We start from the raw sequence: 13,737 nt of genomic DNA on the forward strand, positions 1-13,737 counted from the left end.
CCCTGACACTCAGCTGGTTGAGTCCAGTCTTCCCACGTCTGCCGTCACCTTACCCTGGATGATCCTGCCTGGATTCCTCTCCCCAGCACCTTTTCTACCCCAAGTCGAGGAAAAGCTGATTCAACTCCCCAACTCCCCGCTTCAGGACTGAATGTGGATAGGAGTTCTGTAAGGAACCCAGCAACCTTTTACTGAACCAGGGGTAGAGTGTATGGGATAAAAATAGATGCAAAGCCCAGCCTCGCAGACTTCACTGGTGAGTTAAAAGCCGGGTCTTCCGTGCCAAAACCAAACAGTATAATTTAAAAGTTAACCTGTAAGACAGATGCTTGCCTTTTTTTTCCTTTTTCCCATAACCAATCGTTCCTTAAAATCAGATGTAAAAGTCTCACCTTCAGGGAGAAACCCCAGCACAAGAATGAAATTCATTTCCAACACATTTCCAAATTCATTTCTGTTCCAGGATCACTGCTTTGTTCTATTAATATAGGCAAGAGAAGAAGATTCATCAACTTTTCTTTAAAAGCCAGTGGCAGCCTTTTTCACAAAAGAGGACGTTCCTTTCTGCCGCTCTCTTTACCCTTTTCCCATGGCTTTTGGTTTTGTTTACTGGCTTTACATACAGAGAAGGAAAAGGCCCACAGCTGGAGGATGTTGTGATGCAAGAAGCAGATAAACAGAAGGGCACACACAAACACACACTCCTCGTTATCGAATTACTACTGCCACAAACTAAAACTTATATCCAGTATTTTTTAGAAGTTACTGTGTGCCGGAGAAATGGGCCAAAGAAGAATTCAAAGGCCAAGGATCTGTTCAGCAGCACAGTCTTATAGTCTGACATGCTTAGACAGGAAGCAGCAAATGTACCAGTCAATGCTTCTTCCAGTGTGAACTCCTGACCAACCTCAATGCTGTTAAGGACAGAATTCTAAAGCAAAAGTGCTGTTCAGGATAGCGCTTGGCATCTGAACCTTTGCTGACATGCTCACATTCACTTGTCTACCCTCCCTCTCCACAAATTAAAAAAAATTCAATTCGTGGTAGACTTGTAGCATCAAGGTGTCTCACTGTAGTAGCCCTACTTCCTTAAAGCAAATATTTTCCCTGCAACCCATGACCCATACCCAAACACCCCTTTAACTCCACCCACCCTCATCCTCCACCTCAGTTCCCAAGAGAATATCTTGTACCTTTGTCAGACAGTTTGACGGAAGTTGTATCTCCCGAGCCACACTTGCTTTTGGGAAGGGCTTCTCTCTAGCAGAGAGCTCCCTTGTCCTTGGAACGTTGTCCACAGAAGGAAACATTAATAGTTCATATGAGTGCTTTTCAACCGAAATCTTCTGTGGAAACCACATACATTTAGAAGGTAAACATGGGTCTGCTCAGGTTGAAGAAGGGGGCCTACCGTGAAGTTCAGTGATTTCAGTCTCTTACCTAGGTTAGCATCCTAGCCCACTTAGCAGTCTATAATCAAGAGCTAACATGGATGCAGCTATAAAAATTTATTAATTTATTTGGCTGTGCCACGCGGCTTGCAAGATCTTAGTTCCCCGACCAGGGATTGAACCCAGGCCACCGCAGTGAAAGCGCTGAGTCCTAACCACTGGACCGCCAGGGAATTCCCAATGAAAACTTAGAGAGTACAAGACTTAGTAAAGTACATAAAACTATAAGCCTAATTACTGACACCTTTTGACTTTAATTTTAACAGGGTGGCCTTAAATATAGAGTTAAAATGACTGAACCCTCACTATTAACGATGTATATACATATTCAAATTAATTTACATACACCAATAATACATTGACCACATACATACATATATATGCATATGCATATACATTAATAATATATTACCTTTTGGAGAAGGGCACCTCAAAACCTCAAAAAGATGGAAATTCTCCAGCCATATAACAGCAGCAAGAATTAGTACTAAGAAAGTACTAAAGATCGTTCCCCTCCTCTACCCCCTACATCTTTTCTTGGCATAAGTGATTCTCTCATAAGTACTATCTAGAGACAAGTGATAAATCATGTCCTCTTGAAAGTTGGTCCCCAGTGGTGATGAATTTTTTTTGCACCCTCCCTAAAGAAGCGCTCAGCACATAGACTTGTAGTCCAGACCCTTTCCAGAAGGAGCTGTACCACCGCTATCTGGATGGCTTATGCCGGCTTAAAATACCTGCTGTTTTCCTGACATGTGAACTGATCTTCGATGTTTTCTAGAGCTTTGCTACTCAACGTGTGTCCTCCGACCAGAGCATCCACATCACCTGGGAGCGGACTGCAAGTGCAAATGCTCAGCTCTCACCCCAGACCTACTGAATCAAAAAAGGCACTTTTAAAAGAGCGCTAGGAGTTTTTGAGTGTGCTTTAAATTTTAGAAGCACAGCCCTAGACCTTGAAAACATTCATTATAAGAGATTATATTATTTTAGATCATATTTCTAGGCATGGTGGCAACATCTTGACTTTAGATGCCTGGGATCAACGCTGTAATTAATTTCACTTCCAAGAGGTCCAAATGAATGCAGGAAAGGAAAAAACAAAACAAAACACGACCTCAAAAGGCTTGAGCTGAACATAACGTTTGGTGGTTTTGTAGTAGCTACGCACAAACAAGGGGATAACAGTCACTCATGTCTTTCCTACAGAGAATTCTTCCTGGTTCCTTCCTCTGCTGCTGCCCTCTTTAAAATGAACTGTGCTGGCAAAACATGGGCCCAGATACTAATGCTTCCCCTTAGAAAATGTACACAGAGCCACTTACAGTCCCTGAGGTTGAAAGGGCCTCTGCTCACCCCCCTGCCCTGAAATTCAAGGACTAGAACAGAGAGCTTCAGTTTCCTGTCAAGCCCTGATCTGAACTGCAAGGTGCATTGCTCACGTGAGCTAATGCTTTTAAATGATCATTATCGGTCACTGGTGGAAATTATTGACTGTGAGAACACCGACCGCATTACTGGGAAATCACTTATGCATTGTCAAAAGATTTTCCTATTCCTATTGATGGAAACTATTTCATCCTGATTAACCCTTCAGCATCCTACCGCCTTTCCTTCCACCTTAATACCCAAATTCCATGCGCTATACAAACTGACACCTGACTTATAACCTCTTTTCAAATAAACTATTTTCTTCGGTGCAATGTTCGTCTAAATTTGCTTTGCTTTTCAATTAAGGTATACCGATAGCTAGATAAACCACGAACATATGCGTGCAATTTTGCAATGGACTTTTCAGTGTAGGTTTCAAAAGTTAAACTAATGGCATTGGGAGCATGGAGTGGAGGAGGTGAAAGTGTTGGGAGGAGACAGAGTGCCAGTCGTTGACCCACATCAGAAAAACTGAGGACCACAGACATGAAGCTTTCTGCCCAGCTGAAGACCTGAGTACAAGAGACTCAACTGCAGTCGCTTGGATGACGGCGGCACGGCTTCCGAGGGAGACCAGGATTAATGCCCTCATTATGTTTTTCTGTGTTCTTAGCATTCTTTCCCCCTTAATGGCTCTCCTACGCTGATTGTCACTAGGCCTTCGGATGGCTGTTTTCTTCTGAATTCAAGCAATTTTGTCAAAGTACTTTCTATTTCAGGAAGCTTGGTAATTTCTGATGCTTCTAGATAGTGCCCAGGGGAATACTAAGTACACCAAGATTTCCAATTTTCCCTTGGTATAGAGAATAGAAATAAATAATAGAATACGGCGCTATGGATGTCGAGCTTCTGCATGTGAAATCTTAGTTTACGATCGTGTGTGTGTGTGCGCGTGTGTGTGTGCGAAGGTGGGGTCTCTACTCTCCAAAAATCATGCATGGGCTGATATATATCATAGTGATGTTTCCATTTCCTTCCCCTCCTCTATCCCCAGCCCCTTTCCAAGAGAAAATACTAGACTTTTGGCTTAAAATATGCATATGCACATTTATTTCTTAAAATCGCTTGATGTCTAAAACGTGATGTTTGAGGCCCCCAGTGCTACTTTAAATAGGAATGATGTGCTTGTGCTAAATTTCTATTTCAGATCAGGCCCATGCTGAAATCCTGTTAAGATGATTTCCCCCCCGCATTTGGGCACCTATCACTGTGCTCCTTTTGTGGTAAAAAATATACAACATTAGATTTTCAGATATACAGCCTAAAAACAAGTGCAGACGAGTTTACATCCAGAACTATTTTCTTAATTTTTAAGGTGATGGATATGTTACTCTCTCCTCAGACAAACACACTGTATCTCAACAAGGCAAAACACAACTATACCCCAACCAGGCAAAACAACGAAAACAAAGAATTCTTCAGCACTTAACTATGGGGAAAAAAATTTCCCAATCAAATAAAAATCTATAGAACAAGATGGAAAAATAACTTCATTGGACTTTAACTTTATTTATTTATTTTTCATTGAACTTATATTTAAAAGCCTGTATCAAACAGTGCACTAAATGCTTTGAAATCCCCCTCTCCATTAGGTCAATATATTTTTTCCCTGCTCTGGATGAAACCAGGCTTAAATTGAGTGGAATCTTAAATGCAGTCAAATTTGATACCTTGTTTTCTCATTCACAGGAAGAGGGACTTGGGAAATGAGCCCTCCCTTGCCCTGGTGTCAACAGGGACAGACTATATTTCCTTTCTTTTGTTAACCATGAAATAACCCACTAGAATCTGGGCATGAAGGGCTGTTTACTACTTTCTCCAGCAAGAATTTTTAATGTACTATTTAAACTGAGGTAACCCCTAGTTTTATCATTTGAGACCAATATAGGACATCTTTTATTTTATGTGCTGGGTATGACACTTCAGTTGGGCTGAAACATTTTGTCCAAGAGGTATTTGGTGTTTCAGGAGCCAGTAAAATTATCCCTCTATATGGTAAAAAGATTTCTGAAAACTTTGCAAAATTCAATATATTAAGAAAGGTGGCTTGAGGATGAGTATTTGCCTCAACTGACCACAGGTATTTTGAAAAAGTACTTGGGGATGGACCATGAGGTTCACCTTGGAAACATTCTCTTGGTGAAGGAGAGGTAGGTATGGAGGTGTGTTCTTAATGCATTGTCTCTGGGAAGCGGGGGTGTCTGTCTCTTTCATTTTCTTCTTTGCACTGTGTCTCCCATCTCGGCAGATGGGTTGCTGGCAACTGGGCAAGAGGCTCGTAAGCCAGCTATAAGGAATACCAGGATCAGCTTCCCCAACTCCCCGTTGCAGTGCACAGATCTGAGCTTCTCTCTGGTATTTTGATGCAAAATCCTCGTCCTGGGGACTCGGAACAGCACCAACTGCAGAAGATGCGATTCAGTCCAACACACGTTTATTGAACACATACTCCGTTTGCAGGGCAGGAAATGAAAATCAGGTCTTTGTTCTCAAGAAGCCTGTTGTCTAATGGGGGAGACAGACTTATATGTCACTAGCTGTAAATGGGTTCTAACAGAAGTAAAAGCAAAATGCACTGAGAAGGAGAAAGCTTCCTGAAGGAGGTGACATTTGAGCCTCAGAGTACATCAGCTTGCAACAGGTAGAAGCAGGTGTGTGTGTGGCAGACTTTGTAGGCTGAGGCATCACAGCAAAGAAAAAGGACTGATGGCAATTTGGGGGCAGGAGTATAGGGCTTGGAGGGAGGAGTGTTTCTGCCCAGGGTTCTGATCATGGTTAGGCCTTGACTGCCATACAAAGGGGTTGGAAATTTATCCTAAAGAAAATGCGGAAGCGTCAAAGATTTCTCCTCTGCTTTTTCAAGACCAGGTGTGTATTTGAAGAAGAGTTTCTTTATGCTCCCAAGGGAGGAAAAGGACGAGAGTCATTCACGTACCATTTTACTTTCTTTCTCCTCCATTCCTATGGTAGCTAAGAACGTGAGGGTGTGGTTTATATCTGGGGTGGTGATAAGGGAACTTAAGCAATGGAAAGAAAGGGATAAAAGCGTGTCACTGGCTTTCCATTCACATCAATCTCCAAAATTAACTGCAGGGAGAGAGGAGAAAATATTTGGGAGTTTTTAAGCAAAATGGACCCTTTGACCTAAGCGTGTACTTCCAAGTTAATGATATTTCAAAGCTTTCTATCAGAGATCGTTTAGAAGAGTCTGGCCTCTCGAAGGCTGCCAGGCCTGAAGCTGTGGGCAAGGCTCTTTCCTGAAGAGACTGGCTTCCTCCCAAGACTGGGAAATGGAGGTTGATAGCTCTATCCTTTAACACGGCTACGACTGAAAATGACAACACATGCCTCAGTAACCTCTGTGCTAATGTAAACCCTTGGAGGGAGGAAAGTACACGAAGATGATGACAATGTGAGAACCTTTAAAAACAAAACAACCATGAAAAATTCTGCCTGAGAATTTCTGTCTGATCATCCCTCCTTGGATTAAGTCGTTCACAGCACAGTGCATCCACCCACCTCAAGCAGTGGTTTTCAAGCTCTTGGAAGCAGTGAAACTCTTTTTTTTCAAAACAGTCATCTATTTGGAAAAGCAATACATGAGAATCAGCTATACTTCTACATATTAGTAATAAATAATTGGGAAGTGAAGTGATGCATGGTTTTCCTGGGCCCTTTATGTGCATGGGAGAGCCCTTTATGTGCATGGGAGAAGATGGCTCTTAATTCATGGTAACTGACTTGCTTATGCAGAAAGGTGGCCTCTGGCAGGGACCTGCCAACTCTCATGCCAGGATGTTAACTAGGAAAAATCCCATTTCACAGATGAGAAAAGTAACAAGAATTAAGGGGATAATCGGACCCACAATCACTGAAACCGGGGCAGATTAATGGTAGGAGGTTAGAATAGGAATAGGATTGAAAGTCACCCCAATGGCCATCAAAATGTAACAAACCACAATGCTATAGAATGTTTACAGTGTCTTTCTTCTTAGTCAATTTTATATACAGTAGGCACACCCATCCATTTTATTTGAGAGCTTGTTCTTAGCACTGGGAGAGCAGATTGACACAAACCTAAAAATCCCTGCCCTCATGGAGCTTCCATGGAGAGAGGGAGACAGAAAATAGACAAATGAGTAAAAGTCTGATGGCTGGTAATGAATGCCAAATATAAAAATAAAGTGTAATAGAAATATTGGGATAGAACTGGGGAGTTGGAAGTTGACATAGTAAGTCCAGAGAAGGCCTTCACAAGAAGGTGACATTTGAGCAAAGATCTGAAGAAAGTGAGAGAGAAAGCCATGGAGGTTACCCACAGGACAAATATAGGATGCCCGCGTGAATCTGAATTTCACGTAAACAGTGAACAATTTTTTAATATAAACATGCCCCAAACACTGCAGATCATTTGCTAAATCTGCAACCCTACACAGGGTACCCGGAGGAAGCACATGTCAGGCAGGAGGGGCAGCAAGTGCAGGGCCAGGCCAGCATGGGGGGAGGGGAGGAAGGGACGGAGGGAGGGGGACGTGGGAGAGGACTCTGAAAGGCATCAGGGGTGAGGTGATGTGGGGCCCTGGGAGGACATGGGCTTTTATGTCGAGGAGGAGAATTTTGAGATGGGTGACAGGCTCTGACTTAGGTCTTAAAAGATCATTTTGGATACTTGTTGAAAACAGACTATGGAATGGGGGCAAGGGCAGAAGCAGCCCCAGTTAGGAGGCCGTTACTGCTGCTGATGGTAACAAGAGTAATAACAACATATATCTAGACACGTGCACCAAAATGCCCAAGTAAGTTTGAGGGGAATGGCCTCCGAAGCCCCCTTCCTGGGCTCTCCATTAAGAAACCTTGGTACACATCGATGGAGGAAAGAAATCAGCCCTACAAATAAATTCCTTCTACTAAGATGCTAACCTTGAGGAATTTGCTTTAACCACTGCATTATCATCCTTAAGAATAAGTAAATAAATAAATAAAGCCCTCATCAGAAAAGGGGAAGTTTCTGAAAAACATCAAACTGTCGATATCACCAGTGACCGTGACAACATCAAGCCAAGAACTTAGAGACACCGCCCTTGCTGAATCCAAACGCACACGGTGCCCAGTGGTTTCTAAAACTAAGGTTTCTAAGTAGGATTGAGACATGGCTTCAAGGTTAATGTTTTTGTTTATGCTGAGTTATGAATAAAGGGAGAGCATTTCAAAAGAACATACACATGAAGATAGTCCTATAAAACTCCATGGAGACGCAGAATCTACTGCCTATTATTATCTGCCGAATGCATGTAATTTTATTGTGAAAATAAGCAATAAATACTTCAAAACTATCGAACACATAATGACTGTTATATGTTGTAGTTCATAGAAAATAAAATCAATGTGTCTTCCTCTGGAAGCAGTAGGCTAAAAAATCTCTCCTCTCCAGAGGAAATTGCTGATATCTGACCAATTTTTGACTTGTAAAACCAGTGATTCCACGTTCAACCTAATGAAAAGATATAGGGAATAATCTTATAGTATCTTGCCTTTCAAAAATTAAATTACATAGCATCTCTGAAAACTGAGCAGAAAAATGATCTTAATTATTATAGTAATTTAATCACCTGTAGCCATGCCATAAGTAGGTTAGGCTCTCCCTGGATGTTGACACTACGCTCCCAAACTGTATTCTGTGTAAGTTTTGGTTGTTTCCTCAGATCATGACCCTTTTCTCTTGGAAAGAATTCCTACGAAGTACCATCTTGATATTTAGGATCTATGGCCCTAAATGTACTATAAAATAAAAATACTATAAGACAAGTCTACAGTTACAACATTCCAATTATTAAGCAGAGCAAAAGTGGATAAATACACTTTCTAGGCACACATTACTTAGCTGAGAAACGACTGCCTTGAGTCTTGTGAGATGTACTCTCCTGCCTGCATATAGTCACCACTGTGAAACCCGACCTTATGAGAAACACCTGCTGGTCTCAGGTAACCTACCTCACACAAGGAAGAGGCATTGTTAGACTAGAGAAATGGTCCCTTAGAGCTTCTAAACTCGGTCAGTTGAGTGATACCCTGATATTAACTATCCAGGACTTGGACTAGCCATGCTTGCTGCTGCAAAGAGCAATTTCTCTGAGAACATTCTCGTTGTCTGTTGACAACGAGGATACTTTCAATGTTGCCTCCACAGTCCAGTCACGCTCTAGAACTGGTCTTCTGAAATCATCTGTGTTTACTTCAACACTCCAGAGAGCAAATTAGCACACAGATGAGTATGTATTACTAGAAATGTTCTATTTGGAGTTTTTTATGCATGTTGGTACCTTAATTCTTATTTACTAGTCATTTAAAACAACACACTAGTAAAAATAAGTTTGGAGAGACATACAAGAGCAACTTTAAACGTCAAGTGCATGCCAGCTAATTTTTGAAAATTCTTAGATCATCAATTATTACTTCCTATTTATATAATTTCCTTCAAGACAATCCTAAAAACTGTATGTGAAGCAAGTCGCAACCCTATGCAATGAGCAAAAATCGTATTTTTCATTGTTATCTACGTGAAATTCCAGATAGATTTTCCTTCTCCAAAGCGCCTGAAATTCAATTACAGTTCAAAGCAGTTCGTCTCATTTGCACAGACATACAGAATGTGCAAAGCACAGATCACCTCAGTGGATTTCACATATGCTTTAAAGGCCAAAGAAGCAGTGTTTTCTGCCCCATTACTCCCCAGAAAATCTAATTACAATTCAGATACTGTATGCGATGAAGGCCAGCAGTGGAGGATAGCAAAATCCCTTGAAAATCCGGAAAGAGGCAACCTGCTGCTTTGGAAGAGGAAGGCCTCCTCTCCCAAAGGATGCCGGCCTCACAATCAGGCTTTAAATCTTACCTGATACGAACAGTTCTCCTGATGTACCATCTCAGCGCATCCTAGGGCGCAGACCCCAAACAGGACTGCTCAGCGAAGCTGCGGAGGGAAAGCGCGGAGCATCCGCTGGCGGAGAGCAAGCCCTGGGAAGGCAGGGGCTCCCCGCAGATTAAAATGGATGCTGTTTCGCTGATCAACCTGCGCAGTGGCACTGCCTGTGCCGGGAAGCGCGCAGCGAGCCGAGCTGCTCTCCTCGGAAAGCAGCAGTGAGGCTTACAAACATGGAGCTAGGACCGGGCTGGGGGAGGGGGCGCGCTCATCACTGGCACAATCAGCCAATTATATTATAGGCACAAAGGAAAGGATCAGTCTGGGGCTGGTGTGACCTTCTGGTGCTTTATGAAGGCAGTTAACTGATGTGGAAACATTCTAGTCCTCATTAAAGGGAAAAAGGCCAGCGAGAGAGAAAGAGAGAGACAGACACAAATCAATGTTGCAGTTGAACATTTCTAACCTCCGGCACCATCCTTCCTGCCCACAGATGCTGCCTGCATGGTGCTTATGAAACGAGAGGCCTTAAGGATCATTTCATAACTTTTAACAGGCGAAAGGGAAAACAATCCATTCTGAATATTGACACTGAAGGGATGTTCTCTGTGTTGAGTGTCTGAAGTGTTTGTCAACTTTATGACTAAAAGGAGGGCCTTCACTCTTTAAAAAAAATATATTATTTTGTAATTCTTTTGATTTCCCACTTCTTTTTGGCTCTTATCAGCATGCTTTTTAAGTCAAACAGAAATAAGATGAAATAATTTTCCTATAATTTTTTTAGGGAGGGAGCTTATTGAAGTATTAAAGTCAGTATAATTAATTCATTTCATGAAAATGAAACTAAACTGCAAGGTTTTTTTTGACAGTAAGGCCATATATGTATATGGCCCAATGCTGTGACTTGAATATATAGACACCCCCAATATATCACAATATGATTGTAGAGACTGACCATTTCACCTAAGAGACAGTAATGGAAAGGATTCTGGGCTTTCAGATAGTAATCAAAGGACATACAAGTTGGACCATACATGTCTCTGGTAAAAAGAGTAGCCGATTTCTAAAATACTTCAGGGTGGTTCTAGGATTTTAGGATATAGAAAGAGGAACAACTAGGCTTATAAATTCGTGAAGCTAATTTAATGATAGATAATTTAAAAACTAAACACAATAAAATTTTCTTATCTATATTTCTTAGTCGCCATAGGGCAACTCATCTTGCTATTTCTTAATAAGATGGCTCTGAGCAAATCAATGATATTCAATAAAATCTTGACTGAATTTAAACCATCAAATAAAAAAATCAATAGAGATATTATTCTTAAGCTATTTTGGTATAGCTATATCTATCTATCTTCTTAAATAATCTTACTAATAACTGTAAAGTCTTCATTATGCTATTAATCGAGAAAAACAAGTACTTTTTGCCCGACGAATGGAATCAACATGTTTGACAAGTTTTCATATCAAGCTCGATCTTAAGGAATGCTGAGAGTTTGTGTGAGGAATATTTGGTGATATATTTTTAATTTTATAACATCTCTGCTTCTCGGAAAGAAACAAACCTATTTTTCTAAATATTCTTAATTTTCGTGATTTGAGATTCTGACATGAGAAAAGGTGGCCCTCTGAGTTCAACCCGAGACACGCTCACAAGCCAGGCTTCAGCTTCCTGTTTAGGACAGTGGAGAGGTGGCAGGAAAGGCCCAGCTGATGATCTCACAGGCTGGCATTTCAGCACTGGCCCAATGGGTTCAAAGGAAAAAGCACTCTGGACGTGCGCCCTGCAAAGCTCACAGGCCTTCTCCCTGGAATTCAGGAGAGAGCTAGGCCACCTAACATGTGCAAGACTTTTGAGGCCTGTTCGTTGGAGGGTGGCACAATGAGAGCTTGATGAACAAAGCAGAAGCCTGAGCTAGATTATGAGTCTTCTTAAAAAGATGATGAAGAAAGGAGGACAGAAACTCTCCAGTGAAAGGAAATAACATGCAACATATCCCCATCCAAAATTTCATCCCTCCTTATTGAGTAATCCCTACAGGACAGAGACAGAGACAGACTTCGCTGTGGAGTGCCTTGCTACACAACTGCCCAGATGAAGGCTCTGGAATCCGAAGTATGTGCAAGGAAAAGTAAGCCGAAGTAAAAGTTCCTTTTGCAAGGTAGCAAATAAGATCAGATGGAAATTTTATGCTGAACATAAAACACAATCCCAACTTTCCAAGACTGAACAGCTTTACTTGAAAGGCTGTTAAAACTTTATCCAAGTTACTACTTTGACAATCTACGACCTTAAGGCTTGGGAACATGATTTCAAGCTATACAAAGGTCTAAGAAGTTGCTTCCTGGACTCTGTTCTCTTCTGAAAACTGAAGGCTCTGGGATATATTACATAAACTCCTAAAGACATTTATCATGTGTTGTTTTTTTTTAAAAAAAAAAAAGCCTAAACATGATCCCACTCTTCACAGTTGCTGTTCCATAAATAGTGGAAGTGACTCAGAGGTGGCTCTGGGGAGAACAGATTTCTGACAATTGTATCCTAAATCCTGTCAAAAAACCTCTCAAGAGGTATAAACAAGATAAGAAAAAAAAAAAAGGAATATGTCAAGCAAGCTTCCCTTTATAGTCATTCATTGGAAAGGACTTTGTGTTATAATTTAAACTATGATTTGCTAGTACAAAAAACTTTAAACAGAAACCAGCTGTTCCAAGAACATTTAAGCTAGAATTACTTACCAAGCTACAGTGACATTTGTTATTTTTGAACTAAAAAGTATTGATGAACTGTTTAAGTGTGATCTATGTAGCATAGAGATTATTTTTTCTTCTCAGCTTCTCTTCCCATAAAAAGTATTGGATTTCAGATTTACATGGGACCTCAAGAGATAAACTGTTATTTTCCAGATATGGAAACTGAGGCCTAAGAGACTTGTGACATGCCCAAGAACATAAATCCTCCAACAGCAGCAAAAAGGCCTCAAAGTAAGAGGAAAAAAGAAAAACAAACCCTCCACATTTTCTTTGTGAGTGTGTTCATATAAAAAATGCTAAACTGAGGGCCACTAGACTTGGAGAAATAAACCCCCTTTGACTGAGCCAATGTAGGCTGGCCTTGAAATCAAAATCCATCATAAGGTAAGAGGGAGGTTGCAGTGTGGTTCTACCTGAATCCGAATCCAAGGTATGTTTTCAAAGAAGAAACATTAGAGCATTTCCTCATTAAGCTAATGATCCTGTTTCTGCCACCAAGCAAACTATTATGTCTTTAAATCCAGAAAAACATTTTTGCATTTGTGGCAATTAATAGCAACAGAATGAAGATGGTCAACAGACACATGAAAAGATGCTCAACATCACTAATCATCAGGGAAATGCAAATCAAAACCATAATGAGATACCAGCTCACATCCATCAGAATGGCTGTCATCAAAAAGACAACACATAACAAGTGTTGGAGAGGATGTAGAGAAAAGGGAATCTTTGTGCACTGTTGGTGGGAATGTAGATTGGTGCAGCCACTATGGAAAACAGTATGGAGATTCCTCAAAAAAATTGAAAATAGAACTACCATATGATCCAGCAATTCCACTTCTGGGTATTTTCCCCAAGAAAACAAAAACACTAATTTGAAAAGATATATGCACCCCTATGTTCATTGCAGTATTATTTATAATAGCCAAGATATAGAAGCAACCTAAGTGTCCACCAACAGATGAATGGATAAAGGAAATGTGGCATATATATATTACTCAGCCTAAAAAAAAGACGGCACTCTCGTCATTTGCGACAACATGTTTAGACCTAGACGGTATTATGTTAAGTGAAATAAGTCAGACAGAGAAAGACAAATACTGCATGATTTCCACTGCAGTATTCCACCGTGGAATACTGCATAAATTCCACTTATATGTGGAATTTAAAAAACAAAAC

General features: G+C 40.9%; 1 protein-coding gene across 5 annotated transcripts in view; it reads right to left on the minus strand.

The window, feature by feature from the left end:
* SCHIP1 (schwannomin interacting protein 1) overlaps nt 1-13,737 on the minus strand; it is a 575,521-nt gene that overhangs the window by 43,329 nt on the left and 518,455 nt on the right. Inside the window, exon 1 of one of the 5 annotated variants that reach the window (XM_060011212.1) lies at nt 9,775-10,027. The exons of the other annotated variants lie outside the window; for them this stretch is intronic. Within the exon in view, the coding sequence (XP_059867195.1) occupies nt 9,775-9,804 (30 nt within the window). The 5' untranslated portion in view covers nt 9,805-10,027. Of the gene's footprint in view, nt 1-9,774; nt 10,028-13,737 lie in introns of those variants that run through there. 5 annotated transcript variants of the gene reach the window in all.

The sequence above is a fragment of the Delphinus delphis genome, chromosome 4 (genome assembly GCF_949987515.2).
Source record: "Delphinus delphis chromosome 4, mDelDel1.2, whole genome shotgun sequence".
NCBI lineage: Eukaryota > Metazoa > Chordata > Mammalia > Artiodactyla > Delphinidae > Delphinus > Delphinus delphis.